Source organism: Apteryx rowi, unplaced genomic scaffold (assembly GCF_003343035.1).
Source record: "Apteryx rowi isolate R43461 unplaced genomic scaffold, aptRow1 scaffold_6, whole genome shotgun sequence".
In the NCBI taxonomy this organism is placed as follows: domain Eukaryota; kingdom Metazoa; phylum Chordata; class Aves; order Apterygiformes; family Apterygidae; genus Apteryx; species Apteryx rowi.
The window spans coordinates 5070622-5089320 of record NW_020450871.1 but is presented as its reverse complement, the minus strand read 5'-3'; the positions used below and the strand labels follow the sequence as shown (position 1 = coordinate 5089320).

Here is an 18699-nt window from a genome sequence, read left to right as displayed (position 1 = left end):
GGGACAGGAGATAATGATTTCTTCTATCTCCTAATTCAGACTACTTGTTTCTAGTTAGTACATCTCATGTTAGGACTCTGGGGAGGTCATAAGAGTCTTTCAGTCTTCGTTGAATGGGTGCTAAACTTCAGAGCACTTGGGTTTTAAAACAGGGTTTTAAAATACAGTAGTAGCAAAGTGGTTACTAAGCAACAGAAACGGCATAAGCTCCTAATTAGCTGCTGTAAAGTCACACGGGAGCTGACTACACTATTTGTCATTCATGTTTTTCTTCTGCAGCTGCTTTCGTAGAACACTTCCTTAACTGTCACCCTACTACATTAATGTCTGAGTATATGGATCTCTTCAAGTGGTGGACTGCAAAGTATGTTAAATACTAATTGTAGAGTGACTTTTCTTTGCAGTGTTAAATAGATAGCTGAATTCTTAAATTAAGTCAGTGTCAGATGTCATAGTTCAGTATGGGATTTCATTATACTTGGGAGCAAACTCTTTTCTTTTTCTTTTTTTCTTTTAAGGTCTTGATGATGACAGTGACCCTAAAGGTAACTACACGGCCCTTTTGCTTCCACAAGTGTTCTATTTAATGTGGCTAGCAATGTGGATAGTTTTGYACTGAATGTCCTACTCTTGGTTTGCTAGGTAGTGATACTACACTGATGCAGGGGAATGGTGATGTAGCAACAGCAGAAATGCAGACTGCAGCGATCAATGGCTATACTTGCAATGATTGCAGCATGCTTTCTGAACGGAAGGAGGTTCTTACAGCATACTCTGCTTCTCACGTGCCATCTTCCAGAATTTACTCCAGGGACAGGAGTCAGAAACATACATCTAGTAAGTAATTTTCTCTTGTGTGTTATATGGATATCAGGGTGGTATACAGTTTAATTGATGCATTTTTAAATAGCGTGACTTAAGCGCTTTTCCCACCTTGCTGAATTTATCAATAATTGAATTCTAAAGATCAGCTATCAGGAAATAGCTTTTTTATATCAATGAAGACTTTGTGGTGTTGTCAGCTTCTGATACATGACTATCAATGTGGTTTTTGTTTTTTGTTGTTTGGTTGGGTTTTTTTTTTTCCTACTGTTGTAGGAATTAAGGAATGACAAAATAAGTGCCAGTACTGGCTGCAACAGTACATAGTGTTCCACATCAGTATGAACTTTCAGGATTGAGCAGAATTGTTACTTTGCAGTGTTTCTGTTATCCAGGAAATATCTGAAAGATACCTCCTTACTTCTGGGTTGTGTTGTGTGTTTTTTTGTTTTTGTTTGTTTGTTTTTTGGGGGGGGGGAACGGGGTGTCAGGTCATTTAACCTTTAGCATATTAGAGTGTTTTTTGGAGCTAAACCTCCTTAAATTGAACTCCAAAGAGGAAAAACCAAACAGACTTCCTAGAAACTACACTTCTAAAGCTTGAAAATGAATGAATCTGCCCTAGATAAGGTTCTGCCTTTCCAAGGCAATCTCAATTCTCTGGATAATTGTCCTCAATGTCTTGGCTGTGTCTGCTTGCATCTTGCCTGCATAACATCCTGGAATTTCCTGATTATTGGTAGTCTTCAGAGATAACTGAGAAGGTGGTGTGGGTTGTTCCCCCCYCCAGTGGTCTTTAATTAGAGTGGAACCAGTTTAGGGAGACTGTAGGTGTCTTATTCTTGAATGAAGTATCCTTCCAGTTGCAAGAAGTCATTTGTTTGAACTGTAAGGCGTGACTTTAAATGCTTTGAGGCAAGTATTTGTTTTTGACAAAAGTGTAGTGCAGATAGAAGTTCTGTTGTATTGGCATAATGAGTTTCAAGAGCGTCGCCATGCTAAAACCTTTTCTGTGCTCCAGACTTCGTATTCACATAGGAGACTCTTGCAGGTGAACCCATCCTTGTACATGCTTTTGAACTTTAATCTAGCAATTTGGGTTAAATCTGGGGGAGGGAAGCGACAATCATGGCAAGTTTTGGAACGTGACTGGTTCTATGAAAGCAGCAGTATGGAAAACTGTGACTTTCTTCCTGCTGAATATCCTCTAAAGGGGAAGATGTAATGGAAAAGCCTTTATAACACTCGAGGCAGGCTACTGCAGTAACTTCTTTCCTCTAGTTTAAATGGGAGAAGCAAGTAAAAAGGTCTCTTCCTTTAAAGTCCAAAACAAGAACGTAGTTTATGCCTCTTATTTCTTTGGAGCTGTGATCCATGAAGTCAGTATCAACAGTTCAAATCATTGAGAAACCCTGAGTTCTGTAAGCAAGGAGTTCATTGCTGTTTAGAGTTCTTAATCTTCACTAAGAAAAGGCATTCTTGCTGAAGCCGTATTTCTGTCTTGAAGGCATTTTCTTCAGGATGTAGTTCTTGCAAAAGCTTTTGCTACAATATCTAATGCATCCAGACTTTTCAAACCATACTTGCTTAAGCTTCATACTCCTGGCTAAACAAAGGCTTTGGATTCTTCAGCCTCACTTTTCCACTAGCTAATGATCACAGAGATAGAAGTACAACTTTATGTAGGTGAATAATTCATATTCACACCTTTTTTTCTTTAATAGGAGGCACCTATTTCTACATGAATAAGATTCTGCGATTGGTCAAACATGCTGCAGCATCTTTTGCATCACTCTTAGTGCATCTGTTTCAAATGGTTCTGCTGAAGCTGGGTTATGAATTTAAAGGTACCTTTTCAGTTGCTGTGCTTGGTCTCCACTCTGAATTTGTCTTTGTGTGGTATCTAGAGTGCTTCCCCACCCTCTTCTTACTGACTTCACCTGTTGCAGAGTGGTGTTCCTTTTCTGTAGTCGTTTTGCTGGCTACTGTCTTTCCCCTTTTTCTTTTAACTCTGTTGTGCTAGCCCTTCCACACTTTCCCTCTGTTTTGGAAGTATCAAGATCCAGGTGTGTGATAATGTATAGATAGCATAGATTCCCATGTGGATTTTTTCTAGGAAATACCAGAAGGTAATGTTTAAGTTGAGAAACTTAAGTTGGTTTATAAAAACTGGTTTGTGTGACACTGTCAAATCTTAACTTTTCAGTGTCCTCAGGGTGGGCTACCTCATTACCCTTAAGCCCATTGTGCACTTAAAGCTTGATTTAGACTTACCTTGAAAAGTAAACCTGCAATCATCTCTGTTCTTATGCATATCTTGTTTTCTTGAAAAAGTTTGATTCTTCTTTGGTGCTTGCCCTTCCGTAACACATGCTTAACCAGTACAGTTAAACTGCTGTAGGCAGAAGGTAACTAGCATGTGTGTGTAAGAAAATTTCTTCAATGTTCCTTCCCATTCTGTTTTCCTTGATACCTTATAACTTCCTAATGCTTTCTTTTGAGTCTAAGAACCAACACAAAGAGGTGACAGCTGCCCCTACAATGAGAATAGGTGTTTAGGATTTGATGGACCTTTACTTAGGTTTTGTTTTTATTTGGCGAACTTCTTAATTTAAAGTACTTAAACAGACTTTAAAGTGAATATGTTTTCTCTGGTCATCCTCATGTAATGAGCATTTTATTTCTGTTATGAGTTCAAGATTAATTCTCCAATTATCTATAGCAAATCTTAGAAGAGAGGACCCTACACTTGAATCAGATAATTTCTGTCTCTTAACTTTCAGCTAAGATCTTATCTCATCAAAACTTGAAGATGGTATGGACTAATGTAAAATTTAGGATTATGATAAAACAGTCAAATGATAGTCCAACTGTTTTTAGGCATTTAAGAGCCAAGTATCACATGCATCTCTCTAGGATTTCTGTAGACCCAGGAAAGTTGGACTTGGGGTTATTATCTGAAAAGCAGAAGGATTTTGAACTAGAAGGTTCTGTCTTATTTAAAGAAGAAAAAGTGTGATTGGACAGAAGAGGCTTTTTTCATAACCATTTTCCAGGCTTCTTGCGTGTCACTTGGCTTTAAGAACTAAGCCAGTGTAGTTAAAATCTGGGTACATGAAAGGCTTTGAACTTGAGAGAAATGTATTCCATGTATTCTTTTTTGAATGTGTTACAGCTCACTCAGATTACTGTGGAAGCATGAATGTAAAGGAGTTTTTTAGAGACAATAGCCGTTTTGGTGTAAATGAGGAATCAATATGTAAGTATAGCAATTGCTGTTGTCTTTTAGCCTTGAGCTGTGGATTCTTGAATGTTGCAGTATTACCAGAGTAATGTCAGATGCTCCATGACTCTATGGTAGCTATAAAGTACCCACTTGTTTTCTAACTTAGATGTAGGGGGAAAAGAAATGCAATTAACTGATATATTATAGTATTGTCCCAAACATGTTTTATTCCATTTAAATTTGCTTAATTGTTCTTGGTTTGATAAGTGATACTGTGAAATAGACCTATTCAAATTATCTTGTAACAATCTTTATTTGATACTGGCTTTGTCACATTAATTGACTGTTACCACAACCAACAGGTGATGACTGTAAGGGGAAGAAACATCTTGAAACATACACCACAGACCACATGCAATCCTCATGGGCTAAAAGGGTAGCAAGGACCATTTGGCACACCTTTTCTTATGCAGGTTGACTTGCACCTTTTTTCTTTTGCTTTTATTTTACTTCACAGTCTCACATATGTTAATCATTTGTATTGTTTTGCTTTTTTTTTTCCTTAACTACATCTATCAAAGTAGATTAGATTAAACTGAAGTGTCTAGAAAATTAAATTTACATAATATCTTTCCTGTTTGACTCTTGCTGTGACACTGGCTTTTRTACAGGCTTGATAGGTAGTGAGACCACTTACCTATAAGTAAGTGTGGTAATAGCAAACACCTATGCTGGAAAGAATATGAGTTAAATTGTAGAATATGAATCAGATTTGTTAATTTATTGCACTTCAGGAAAGTCTGTACTCTTCATAGGGTGAAAAACTGACTTTAAATGTAAGCAAGGTATGAAGGTATTGGTATACAGATTATTTGAATAAAGGGGTTTTAACACTCTATTTCTGTTTTAGCGATAGTCAATTTTTACAGGAATCTTATATAGTGATAGACTCTTCCCTGTGACATGAGCCTTCCCTAGCTTGAATGACAGAGGCATCAAGAATCTGTTGAATGCTCTTTATTCAAAGGAAAATGATTTGAGACACTTCAGTCACCTAAATGCTTTGCAAAATATTGGGTTGGTATATCTATACTCCCTCAGATTAACCAAGATATCTCTGTTAATCTAAAAATGTAGGATTACTTCCTAAGTGTATGTTACTTAGTTTAGAACAAGCTGATCTAGTCTTGAATACAGTAACTGTTGACTTCAGTGGGCTTTAAATTACGGCATTTTTAAGAGGCTCAGAACTGACATACTGAAGATCCGTGGAATATTCACTTTAATGAAATCTTACTTTGCTTGTAACCTATTTTCTATAGGTAGTGTTTTGTGGTGTTTATCAGTGTTTCTTAGACATTATGATTGATTTAATTCTTTGACTAGGATTTGAAATTAATTGCTCCTTCCTTTGTGTGGTTTTTTTTTTTTTTTTAAACCCCCATGAACCCAGATACCAAAACTTGGTGTATAATTCAAAGCAAATAAGATACTTTTAAAATAATAATGTGCTTTAAACATGTTTTTATTGCATTACTTTTTTTAATATTATCTTTTATAATTAGCATGCTTATCTACCAATGCCATTCTACAAAATGTAAATCTTTTCTATTTTGGAAAAGTGACATTCTAACTGCACAGATGCTACTCTATTTTCATATATGAGGATGCTTTTTCCAGATTGTCTTTGTTTTTACTTGATTTACTTTTTTATAATTTTATTTTGTTTTAAAATATTGAAGAACCAAGCTTATAGTTTACTGACAGGTATGGTTTAAAATTGTGCAGAACATGTAATGATCAGGGGCTTGAATCTGTTTTCCTACATGTACTGCGAAAAAAACTTCAGCTCATTTATGTATGTTACCACATAGAGTTAATTTGTTATAATCTAGGTTACTTTATGGTTCACGTGTTGCGAACAGTGGGAGCGACTGGATGGCTTGTGTCTCAGAAGGTGTTGTCTCTACTTTGGCTGCCCATTTTTTCCTCAGGTTACTATCCTGATCTGTGTGCGTGCATGTTGCCTGTTTCTTTTGACAAACTAGGAATCTGCAATAGGTGGCTTACACTAATTCAACTATGCTTTTGCTGTTGCTTTTACTCCTTGAAATGCACACGCTAATTTACGTCCTTTATTGACCAAAAGATGCTTAATGTGAGGGTATACTTCTGTTCCCAGGCATAATGGGAGACATGAAGGAATGAATGTATGAATAATCCAGAGTATGGGTCCCTAAGACTAATGGGGTGTGTTTGGTTTGGTAGTCACTTCCTATCATGGTATTCCTCTTAGCAAAAACTGGTACTGCTAATCTGTGCATTTATTGAAACATATTGAGGTCCTCAGCAGAGGGCTTGGACTCAAACATTACGACAGAATTTCTTGCAAGATAATATTATTATAACAAATGAGCATTTCATCTTTTTGCATGGCTATTGTCTGTGTTGAGTAGCTGATATTATAATGCTGTCATACTTGTGATGCAAATCTAGATGTTAATAAGCTGCATGCATTACCTGTACTCATCCATTTCTCTGCTGTGCAAAGCAGTCTTGGCCACAGTTGCATGTCCCTCTGCTTAGTTTCCTTTGACATGGGCTGCGGTAGTTATATTTTATGCTTTTTTGTCTTCTAGGGAGGGCAGCTTCTGGCATGTTCCAGTGGCTTAGAACTGGATGGTATCAACTTGTTACTCTGATGTCTTTGCTCAGTGCGTTTCTTCTTAGAAGGTGTGTATCCTTTACAAAAAATGTGTTTTCTCTAAGCAAATTCTCTACCCCGTTATAAAAGAGAAAAATGACAAATATATTTTGTTTCATGTAAACTTTCCCTGTCTCTTTATCTAGATGCCTTCCAAATATTTTCAAGCTATTACTGTTTCTCATCCCGCTGCTGTTTTTACTAGGTATGTGAATTGTTTAATTGATAATACAAGTTGGTGTATGCTTACTACAGTTGTACCAAAATAGCATTTTTAGTTGAACTTCAGATTATGGAGAAGATGAAGCGCAAAAGACCAAATTTCAGTTTGTCAACAGGGCAGTAATTCAAGTTTTCAAAGTACTGTCCTGCCCGTGGACTTTGCTCTTATTGTGAAAAAATACCCTTGATCAAATTTTATAGAGCTCTTTAGACACAGAGTGACTGAGTAAATGCACTGAAGTCTTCCCTCACCCCAGCCCCCCCCCCCCCCCCAGCATCCCCTCATTGAAACTGCAGTGAGATCACAGAGTGGGTTATGTGCTGATTGCTCTGAGTGTTGCCAGCCTCCATAAAAATGTGGTTGTTAAGTTCCTTTAACAACTCGTTTTAAGTCATTCCTTTGCTCTAAATGGTGCTTTTAGCTTCTTGAAACATTGCTAAGCTTAGACTGGTTAGCTGGCAATATTCCAGGCCAGTCATTCACTTTCTTCAATAAATATCTTAAATAGAGTTTGTTTATTTCAATTTGGGCTATTTCTGAAGAGCAATTTCATGTCTTCCCATGTCATAAAAATCTTATAGCTTCTTTGGGGGAAAAGCTGAAGCTTCTCAGCGACTTGCAATAGGGACTCAGAATTCTTTGTACTAGGAGAATAAGATGAGGAAAAGAAATTACCCAGTGTAGAAAATACTACTTCATCTCACTAAGGTATTGCAAAAATAAGTGTAATCTCTGTCAAGTGCTATGTTTCCATGGAAACATAAATTTCTTCCAACTTTTACTAGATAATGATGCAATATGATATGCAGTAAATAGGATATAAGGCAAGATGTTTTCCATTCAGATCTAAAGCAGTATTTAATATCTCTTTGCTCAGTGAGCATGGCCTGTCTTATTGAATAAATGAAATCTAGGTCCCAGGGAAGCAGTAGTATGTGATTAAGGATATATGATATATAAGCAGAAGTTATCTGACTTAAAGCTGTGCAAGTGTCACTGGTTGTTGCTTCTGAACTGTCTTGAGTGCTTGATGCTTAACAATTTTAAAGCCTTCTAAAGTAGCTCATGTTGCTAGCTTTTATTTAGCATAGTGTCCACTGTGTGCTATGCAAAGACAGGGTAGCCTGTCTCCTTAAGTAAAAGCTTCAGTTTGTAGATAGCAGTCTTCAGTGAGATTCCTCCTAAACGTCCTTTTTGCTTTTGTTTCTGCTCACAAAAGGTATGTGGTCCTGGGGGTTTGATCGCTTCATTTTATTACTACCCTCCTTGAACTGGACAAAAATTCACACAGTACAGAGAATAGATGACTCTCTTCATATTCTCAAACCACAGCCTGATTCTTCTCATTCTGTGCAGCCTCCAAAGGTAAGGGAGAACAGCAGGAAAGAACCTTTATATGTTTTAGTACCTTTTTTAACTCCCATGTCTTAAATATTTTGCAATAACTGCTGTTACCAAGAGTAATGCAAATAAATGTCTTGATTTTATACATTAAAAAAAAAATCTTTACACCTTAGGGTACCATAAATATCTTTGATTCTGGTCGTATAACTGAGCTGGAAAAGCAAATGGCCTTCGTGTCTGACAGATGCCATCACCATGATGAAGAATATAGCAAAGTGATGCTTCTAGTCCAGAACCTTCAAGATCAAGTTGCCCAGATGAGTGACAGAAGTGAAATATTGACACTAATAAAAAATGTAATGAGTCAGCATCTCAAAGACATGAAAGAGGAGGAAAAGGTAAAGATAAATTAGTTATTGATGCTTTCTGATACTGATCAAAGTACTCTGTTTTATTAATGCAGATTAGTGATCTGGCTTCTGGATTTTATTTATATATTTATTTTTTTCTGGTAAAGAATTAACTGATAGATAGTAAATGCCAGAGAGTAGAATCACTGGTTTTGTTCTTTCTTTGTTACTGTTGACAAAGTTTTAATTTCAGATAGATGGTCTAAAGTAGAATCTTACATCACTGTAAAGCAGCTGGATTTATCCTCTTTTCATACAGAGAAAAAATTATGGGAAGGACTACTAAGAAAGAAGGGGTTTTGTGGTAAACTTTCCTGTGTATAACCCCCACTACTGCTGAATCACACTTTCTTATTTTTTTTTATTACAAATGCTATAATTTCTCACACAATCTGCAGGATAAGTCATTTAAGCACTTTTGGAAGTTATGATCACAGAATGAAAGAAACACTGTGCTTTGTAGAAAGTCTCAGTTATACTATTTGTACTCAAAGTACACCACCTTTTTCTTCCCTGTTTTTAAGACTGACTTCCTGGCTTTACATCAAGAACATGAGGTGCGCATCAGGACACTCGGAGACCTTCTTGGAAAACTCTCTGCTAAATCTGAGGTATTGAGAGTTAGCTTTGCTAACTAGTTACAGTTGTAATCTTTTTCTGAGAGACTTAAGTTGTTTATTTGCTTCACTCTAATTATTGCAATTGTTTCGGTCTCAGTCCTTGTCTGTGTTCTTGCTCCTCCCTCCCTGTTCTTAAAGGGGTAGGGGTTTTGCTGTTGTCCTCCCCCCACACCCAAGACTTAGTTATTCACTAAGCTATTCACTGACCAGTGAGGCAGAACTGAGAAGCATAAACTTAAGTAATTTAGGGACATAAACTTTTATAGGTGGTGCTAAAATGCATCATTTTAATGTGACACTTGATTGTCCTCCCTCTGTTATGTGCATTACCCTGTGTATGCTAAAATCAACTCTTGTATTTTTAGGACATCCAGAAGGAGCTTGATATAGCCAAAGCAAAAACGATGCGGTATGAATACTCTTCAAATATTTTGCTCTTTCAATCCTGACACTAACTGATGGTGATAGAAGTTATTTTGTGAAATATGATAACTATCCTTTTCTTAGTGCTAGTTGACTGCCCCGAGAGTTTTTGTTGTCAGCACAAGTACTTCTTTCTTATGATAGATTTTAACCGTGATGCTGAGCAAGAACCACTCGTGATGTGCAAGTGGTCCTGCAACTCTCTCTCTCTTTTTTTTTTTTATTTTTTATTTTTTAACTAGAGGAATCTGTTTACATAGTAAAGGAGAATGTAACTTCTAATGCATTTATTAGGGGGTGAGAATTTTTCCTCAATTTGCTTCGTGAAGGATATAATAGCTATTTTTGATAGGCTTTGTATTGAACTTTTATCAAGACTAATCTTTGTCCATGTTTTTGGCTTGTCAGCTATACTACAGTCTACTCGTGTAATACAAGGAAAAAAACCTGCAGCACTTCATTAAGTAGTCTTCCCACTGGAAGAGGGGGGGAAAAAAAACCCTATTACTTGGTGAATTCTTATTTAAATTAATAATGACTTTAGAATGATGGTTGATCTATATAGATCAAATGTGTCCTACTATTTACAGACTCAACTTAGACAGTAATAACTTTATAGGCAAGTGTTAAGAAAGGTAACCTGAAATTCACTCTAGTCCAAATGGCAAACTCGGGCAAGCAGAGCTCAACTGGTTTGGTAGAAACTTTAAACACACAGAAATCTATACATCCAAGTTGTTTGTTTGCCAGCCTGGTGATGCTCTAAAGGTCATCACTTCTGGTTTTATCTATAGCTTTAAAAATATTTTGCTTTGAATATATTCATCCTAAATATGCTTTAAATAAGATCTTCAAGGAACTGTAGGCTCACAATGTTTATCTTGGTGAATAACTGAACTAGGAAAGCACTTCATATTAGACAACTGTGTTCTTATTCCTTTGGAATATGATGGAATGATTCAGACTACTTTTTTCTAATTATTGACTCTCTTTTTTGTCAGAGATGGTGATGAACATAATCACCTTTTATCCAAAGTTAAAAAGCTAGAACTAGAGTTGTCTCAGATGAAATCAGAGCTGTTAAATTGGCAAAGTGTGAAGGCAAGCTGCGACAAAATAGATGTCATTCATGAAAAAGTAAGTTCTGTAACTGTCCCAGTAAAACCTGGTACTACTTGCTTTTTGTTTGCTCACTTTCCTGAAAGGTACTGCAATAAGTAACATGGGGGTAGTATTCATCTTAAATAAGAGTAGTGCTTTCCTTATGTGGTGGGGTTGTGGATTTTTTTTTTCCCCTGCTAGTGGGTATTGTTTTACTAGACAAGAGTTCACCACTTGTTTTCTAAAATGGCAATTTTATTTGCATTTAAGATATGATGCAGTTCTGTACGCTGTATTTAGCAAGGTATGTTGTTATAACAGCAAATTCATGCAAATTTGGAGAAGTAATTCATGTAAATGCAACAACTAGTTTTTTGATTTGAGTGTCATTTAAAAAAAATCATGCTTAAATTTTTTTGAAGCCTTTTGTAACATCTGTTCGGAACCTCTGACTAGAATGCAGATAACAAAACAGAACAGTAAGTGTTGATGTGGGATTGTCAACTTTGGCCAAAATATCCTATTTGAGTGTTATCACAAGATGGTCTGGCTACCCATGTAGGGAATCAAAGCATATCCATAAGCGAGTGGTTAATGACTTAGTTAACTATGCTGAACAAGCACACTGCTCTCCTTAGAGTTGCCATAGTGCCTTCTTTGAACTGTTGCTGTCAACTTTTATTTTTATTTTCAATTTTTATTCTGAAGCATTAGTCAGACCCCAAATGTAAACTGCATATTTTGCTCTGCGTATTTTTGCTTTTGTTTGGTCTGGTGGACCAAATAAATCTATGAAACACCTAGGATTTCTCATATGTTCTTCTGTACCTCTATTGTTCCAGTATAAGTCAATGTAGTCTAGATTTATCGATAGTGCTGAAAGTCCATACTGATTTCATGTGCCTATGTTATACATACAGTATTACTTAATAGTTTATAAAGACTAATCATTTCTATTGCAACTGTTAATGGCTTCTGCTAGGTAGATGCCCAGGTCAAAGAATCCATCAAGCTAATGTTTTTTGGTGATCGACAAGAAGACTTTCCTGAATCACTTCTCCAATGGCTTGCATCCAATTTTGTGAGCAAAAGTGATTTGCAGACTTTGCTGCGAGATCTAGAGTTGCAGATCCTCAAGAATATTACTCTCCATATGTCTTCTACAAACCAAAAACTAACGTCTGAAGTAGTAACAAATGCTGTGAATAATGTAGGGGTTTCTGGAATCACGGAAGCGGTAAGTTAAAGTGCTAAAAAATTCAACTAAAATTGTAAGAAGTGGTTTGGAGGCATTTTATGGAGCATGACTGTCAATACAAATGTTAGTGGTTTTAAGAGATGTCTGAAGAGATTAACTGAAATGAGGAAGAACTACAGAAAATGCTTTGTCGAATATATCCTTACAGCCTTGCTTTTTGTCCATTGTGAACATGCTTTTTTCCCCTCTAAGTATGCTGTCTTGAAAGCTGAAGATTTCCCAAAATACAAGCATGCCAAAAAATGCAGCTCCATGACTTGGGAAGGTGGGGAAAAGAATGCAACTGTTGAAGGAAAACACCAATTGAGATGTCATATGAGTTTGTTTTAAGCCAAACAGCCATGTATTAAAAATGGCTTGGGTCTTGACAGGGGCTTTCAAATATTGTGGTGGAGTACAGCATCTCAAAGATGCATGCAACTTCACATAGATTTGTATGCATCAATTTTCTGTCAGTTGGTGTTACTAAAATCTTCTTCTTTCCATTCTGTTCCTCTTCTGTGTGTATGTCTGTAGCAAGCTCGGATTATTGTAAACAATGCATTGAAGCTCTATTCTCAAGACAAGACTGGCATGGTGGATTTTGCCTTAGAATCTGGAGGTAAATAGCAGAGGAAATGCTAATAAGATAATAGCAGACATTGTATCTACTGAAAATCTAAAGCGAAGACTAAAAGTTATGGCATCCTCCTGTGTATTGTCCAATGGTCAGACTACTGTAATCGGTGCCTGTCGTTAATAGGGTGATATACCAGCCATGTGCTTTATGGTAGATAGTAGAGGCCAGAAATGTACATAAAAGCAGATGAGTCCAGGTTCCCTAGGTGTGCATGGAGTGGGACAGAATAACTCTTCTAAGTATGTGTATAACTGGCTGAGAACTGCAGATATGTCTGTGTGGGATGTGCACATCACTAAACTCACTTTGGAAAGTGTTTATTTCCTTAGCCCTCTTTTTTTAAATTCTAGAACATGTTCTTAAAATACCACAGTATTGGATACTGCTTCCTTAATGTAAAGTTTTATTTTGATAGAAGCATCTGATCCTTGTATTAATGTACTTAAAATTCCTAGAATCTAATAATATCTTTAATACCTTTTTGAGGAAAAATAACTGGAAATAACTGGTATTTTCATTAAGGCTGTTACAAATCTTTGCCTTCAAAAAAAGTGGGAAGAAACAAGTAACTACTTCTGCTAACCCAACTTATCTTTTTTTTTTAAGGTGGCAGCATTCTGAGTACTCGCTGCTCTGAAACCTATGAGACTAAAACTGCATTAATTAGCCTCTTTGGAATTCCTCTGTGGTACTTCTCCCAGTCTCCCAGAGTGGTGATTCAGGTAATGAAAGGCTAAATAAACTCTGCAATGCTACATGTTAAGTGGTTTGGGTTGTCTTTTGGATGCTGGATGTTTGTCTGTGATGCTGGGGAGGGAATGTACTTTGAACTTTGTTCCTGTGAGTGGGGTTCTTCCAGTATATCCTGGGCATTGGCTAGTTCTACTTGAGCCTGCCAGGAAAGTCTTAGTTTTGCTAAGTGTGGGCACTGGGAGGATTCCTGCTGAGAAATAATCTCAAGGTGGGTCTTCAAAACATGGCTAGTAGTTCGGGAAGATGTGCTGTCTTCCTGAAGAGAGTGCAGCTGAAATTGTGCAGTCCATATGCTTTTGTACTGCACAAACAAGATATGTAATCCAATGAACACAGAGAAATTTCGTCTTACGTTCTGTTTGGCCATTGTTTCAGAAGATGAACTGTGATTAGGAACAAAGCTGTTCTGAGTCTGACTTTGTATTCTACCAAATAGGTTAGGTTCTGCCACTTACTGTCTTTTTAAGGCTATTCCTAATAGTTCAGAATTCATTACAACTTTTAGGAAAAAAAAAATGCTTGTGTTGTTTTTTATTTTCTCCTTTCCCTAAAAACTGTTCTCTAGCCGGACATGTATCCAGGAAACTGCTGGGCTTTCAAAGGATCACAGGGGTATCTTGTAGTTAGACTTTCAATGAAGATCTACCCAACTGCCTTTACTGTGGAACATATACCAAAAACACTTTCGCCAACAGGAAATATCACCAGTGCTCCTAAGAACTTTTCAGTATATGTAAGTCTGTCTCTGAAATTATGTTTACAAACATTAACAACTTAAAGAATATTTGGGTTTTATATCTTGGAAAATGAGCTCAAGGGAGGAATACCAAAGAAGAGAAAATGATGTTTCTGTTGTTCTTGGAGTTGCTTATATTCTTGAAGAGCTTTCAGATCTAAGAATGAGAAGTAGTAAAACTAATTTTGGTGGAGTTGTTTGTTTTGTCTTGCTTTTTACAAGAGAAAACTCTTTGGGGGGGAGAAGATGCTGTTTTTATGACTAACATAAAATKTTAAGCAACTCAACAGTTCTCTTATATGCCTTTTTCTGGCCCCTCCCCCCCACATTTTGGCTCTTCACCTTATTTGCGATGCTCCTTAAATCTTTTTAAAAATATAGCTTAACTTTCATACTTTTGTAGGCACTGTTGCATAACAGAAGTCTACAGGCTACTTTGTAATATAGTTAGTTATGATGCCTGAAATCTTTGTCCAGCTCTTTTAAATGCTTAAGAACTAATGTTTGCAGATGACTTGTATTAACTTCCATCTTGTTTATAACCTTGATATTTTCTCATTCTTGTTAGTCCTGAGCAGTTTGTATTGTGCACTGTGGTAGTGGTTTTGCTATAGGCTTCTGAATACTGCTTGTTGATGTACAGTTATATAGACATGTATCTAGTTTTGATTTCAAATTTGAAGGGATCAAAACTCTTTGTCCTCTTCTTGCAGGGTCTAGATGATGAATATCAAGAAGAAGGTGTACTTCTTGGACATTACTTTTATGATCAAGGAGGAGAGCCACTGCAGATGTTTCCAGTAAAGGTCAGTCTGGATGAAAGGATTTAAAGTGTCAGGAGACAGGCTATTATCTATCATAGTGCACTGATGAATAGATGAATAAAAGCACCCCATTCTCCTTGGGAATAGATGAATAAAAGGACCCATTCTCCTTGGGCACTGTACAAATAGAGATGGAAAGTATCTGCCTTAAACCCTATGATCTAAATAGACTAGTCAGAGGGGAGAAAGTGTTCTGCTATCTGCACACAAATAGTTTTGGAGATACTAAACATATGAAGAGTCTGCTCCATGCTTTTCCTTCTGACTCCCTTCACAAATAAGTAATTGCAAGGAAAGGAAAGCTCTATTCAAAATGTCATAAAGTTCCCAGGGTATAATTTAGCTATTGATAAAAGTTAATATTTGCAGGAATCTGAAAAAGTGACTTTAGTTGTGCACATATCTATTAGAAGCCTGACTGTAGTTTGTTTGCTTTTTCCTTCTCCTCCAGGAGAAAAATGAAAACTTATTCCAAATAGTGGAACTGAGAATTGTTTCTAATTGGGGACATGCAGAATATACATGTCTTTATCGGTTCAGAGTGCATGGGAAACCAGCCGAATAATCTCCTACACTACAGCTTGTTTTTTTTCTCCTCGTTGTACATTCTTTTTTTTTCCAATTTGTATATACTGGAAAACCTAGAACACTGGAATCTAAAGGATGAGGATGTGAGATGTATACTGCAGAATTACTGATCCTCTGATAAAGGCAGAAGACTGTCAGCAGAACTGTATTAACATAACTTTTATTCGCTCTGGTGCTCAGCTTGCAATTGCCAGTTAGCTTTATACTTTTGTGTCCATGCTGAGAAAAATATTGCATGCAAACTACTCTGGTTCATAAAGCCCAGTTAGCAAACAGGTGATACCTATTTTATTACAAATGAATGTATAGGTTTTTTAAAAGAATAAACCATGTCTTCTGCAACTAGGAATCTGTTTTTTTAATCCAGGATTCAACTGCATACTTCTGTTAGCTTGACACCATAAGCCAAAAACTGGGGTACATTTTAAACACTGACTGTAGCTAAAGGTGTGCTCCAGATGACCCTCGTCTTTGACCTTTTTGGTGGATCTGAAAGGGCTTATTTAATAAATGTTAAATATGATAAATATTACTGTCAGGGATAGTTAATGCAACCAAAACTAGTTTAAACACCAGCGAATGAGAATGCTTTACTGTAACTTGTGGCCATGAGCTGATCTAAAAGTCAGGGATAATTTTAACTGAAATTATTTTAAGGGTTTTTACCATAGCAACTCAGTCAACTTGTTTAATTGCTGTATACTAATGTTTACTAAGCAATTTAGCAGGCTTAACAGCTTCAGTCCAGCTAGTCAGTGCATCAAGACTGATTTGGAACCAGCACTGGAGAGAGGAACAATCTTCATATGTCAGAAATGATCTTTTTGGGGACAAAAGCTCATTAGGCTGGTTCATTTTATAGTCAGTAAATTTTGTATTGTGATAATGCAGTATGTGAAAACAAGACTATGAAGTAAACCTTACTAATCTGCATTTACAAAAGACTCATGCTCAATATTGCCGTATTTAAATATTTAAGACTTTTTTTTTTAAATCATTCCCAGAAAATTTAGTCAGATATAAGAGATATTTGTTCTCGCAAGCAGTGTTTTTGTGTAGAACTGAATTGGACCTTATGTTGAGTTGCAACTGCTTATTGCTCCCCTCAGGATTGCTACTTCGAAGTTCCCTTTCAGAAAAGATTCCTAAAATGTACTTGTGTGCAGAAATTTTATCTTGCTGTTATAATTGGTCAACTTAGTTACACATGAACTGTTAACACATTGAACTGCTGACTGGTTTTCTGAATAGAGTAATGTATGTTGCACAACAGTCCTCAAATGTTTAAACAAGTCTCCATGTGAAGAACACTTTCACTTGGGCTAGAGGCAGAACCTATGGCCTACGCAGAGGAGTTGGATTAAACATGTACAGGTGTTTTCATATTATAGGTTACATATTTAAAATTAGAATTATCCTGTATAAATTGAAATTACATACTTGGGGTGGGCATATTTTGAATAACACTAACTTATTTTTAAAAAAGCAAGATAGGACTTTGTGCAATGTATTTTTGTAAATGCTTTTCAAAATATGTCTCTGTTCTTTGCTGCCTACAGACTGACAAGATGCTATTGAGATGTTTAAATAAAGAGTTTTAATTTTTGAAAGCGCATGTAATATTTGAAGCAAGTAATAAAGTTTCTCTTCTGTATTTGTGATGACCTGCTGAAATAACTGGTATGAGGAGATTAGAGACTATAATAACATTGGAACTGAATAGCTATTAACCTATTGCTAGGCAGTAAGTGGCTCATGAGACTCTCTGGCCTGCAGTAATAGAAAATAAAAGTTAAGGCAAAGAGGGGAAGTGGTATAATGTCTGTGGTAATTACCTGCTTAGAATTATGAAAATAAGGTCCATGCTGTCTAGTAGCACAGTGGATGTGGTAGGATAAACATGCATTTATAAGCTAACAACCAGTGCTGTATTTGGCTTCATCTCCTTATATAAGGCCAGCAAGGACAGGTGCTGGATGCTTATCTCAGCAAAAATAAAGTGAGCTTCTGTGCATCTGAAGGTTTTTGCATGACAAGTCTTACTAGTTGGTGTAAGCCAGGAAGTAGCCTATCCTCTGTGAGCTTGCTTGGTTTTCCCTGCGGTTTATTTGCATGTGAAATCTGTTTCTCCTCTGCTTCCTTTCTCCCTGCCAAATAGATCATACTACTGTGCAGTGAATTGTCAAATGTGTGAGCATGTCCTCGCTATGACTTCCAAGTCCAATAGGAATATATTTTGGCGTTTTTTTCCTGCTTCACTGTTCCTTTGAAAGGTCCTGTCTTGTGCTGTTCAGAACACCTTGAAACTTCTGAAGAAAAAACACAATCATATTTGCTTGATGGAAGTGTTTTAAACTACTTGGTTTCAAGAATTCCTCTTTTCTCAGTCTTGTCCTATGTTGTCTTTGTGTATTAATATTTTGTGAGGAAAATGACTGCACAAATGCTGGAACTATAAATCCCATCCTGGAAGTAGTTTTAATTTTCATCATTCTGCCCCTTTTCCCTGGGGGTTACTGTTGGCTATGCACTGCCAGAATCAAGCTGTAGGGAATGCTTTTTTACAGTTGTAATTACACAAGTGCTAGGAGCTAGGCAAACATGCTAAAGTTAACTTATTAAAAAAAAAAACTCCCCCCCCCCCCAATAAATATTTAACTCAGATGCACTGGATTAGCGTTGGAGGAATTAATTACAAACTTAGCTTTGAACTAGCCTGAGCAGCTTTTTCTTTGTGGAAGAGAACAATGTTAGAAATGGAAGTGATTCTGAATCAGGTGCTTATTTTGGATATATATATTTTTAAAGGCGCTTGCTAAAGGCTGAGCTACCTAAAATCCTTGCAGGAAAGATGTTTTAAGCATGAAAATAAAAATTAAGGAAAGGGGGGTGTTGCTGGGCTTCAACATCCCAGTCACCTCAGTGCAGGAGGAGGCTCTCTAGCAGTAGCTGCAGTGTATAGAGATAGCATATACATCTGAAAAAAAAGCTAAGCGCTGCGCCCCGCCAGCCGGGCCGCTGCCGAAGTGAGGCGGCCGCCGCCGCCGC

At 36.8% G+C, this 18699-nt stretch overlaps 1 protein-coding gene across 6 annotated transcripts in view; it reads left to right on the top strand.

Moving 5' to 3' along the window:
* SUN1 (Sad1 and UNC84 domain containing 1) overlaps positions 1 to 17305 on the top strand; it is a 36221-nt gene extending 18916 nt beyond the window's left edge. For 2 of the 6 annotated variants that reach the window (XM_026083335.1, XM_026083336.1), the window contains 19 exons: positions 519 to 545; positions 643 to 837; positions 2547 to 2669; positions 3998 to 4081; positions 4411 to 4521; positions 5944 to 6042; positions 6688 to 6781; positions 6899 to 6957; positions 8195 to 8340; positions 8493 to 8717; positions 9254 to 9340; positions 9715 to 9758; positions 10774 to 10909; positions 11856 to 12110; positions 12648 to 12732; positions 13357 to 13472; positions 14069 to 14236; positions 14953 to 15045; positions 15515 to 17305. In XM_026083335.1, coding sequence (XP_025939120.1) covers positions 519 to 545; positions 643 to 837; positions 2547 to 2669; positions 3998 to 4081; positions 4411 to 4521; positions 5944 to 6042; positions 6688 to 6781; positions 6899 to 6957; positions 8195 to 8340; positions 8493 to 8717; positions 9254 to 9340; positions 9715 to 9758; positions 10774 to 10909; positions 11856 to 12110; positions 12648 to 12732; positions 13357 to 13472; positions 14069 to 14236; positions 14953 to 15045; positions 15515 to 15628 — 2261 coding nt within the window. In that variant the 3' untranslated portion in view covers positions 15629 to 17305. The remainder of the gene's footprint in view (positions 1 to 518; positions 546 to 642; positions 838 to 2546; positions 2670 to 3997; positions 4082 to 4410; positions 4522 to 5943; positions 6043 to 6687; positions 6782 to 6898; positions 6958 to 8194; positions 8341 to 8492; positions 8718 to 9253; positions 9341 to 9714; positions 9759 to 10773; positions 10910 to 11855; positions 12111 to 12647; positions 12733 to 13356; positions 13473 to 14068; positions 14237 to 14952; positions 15046 to 15514) is intronic. The other 4 variants (XM_026083340.1, XM_026083339.1, XM_026083337.1 and 1 more) reach the window with 4 other exon arrangements.
* The last annotated feature ends 1394 nt before the right edge of the window (positions 17306 to 18699 follow it).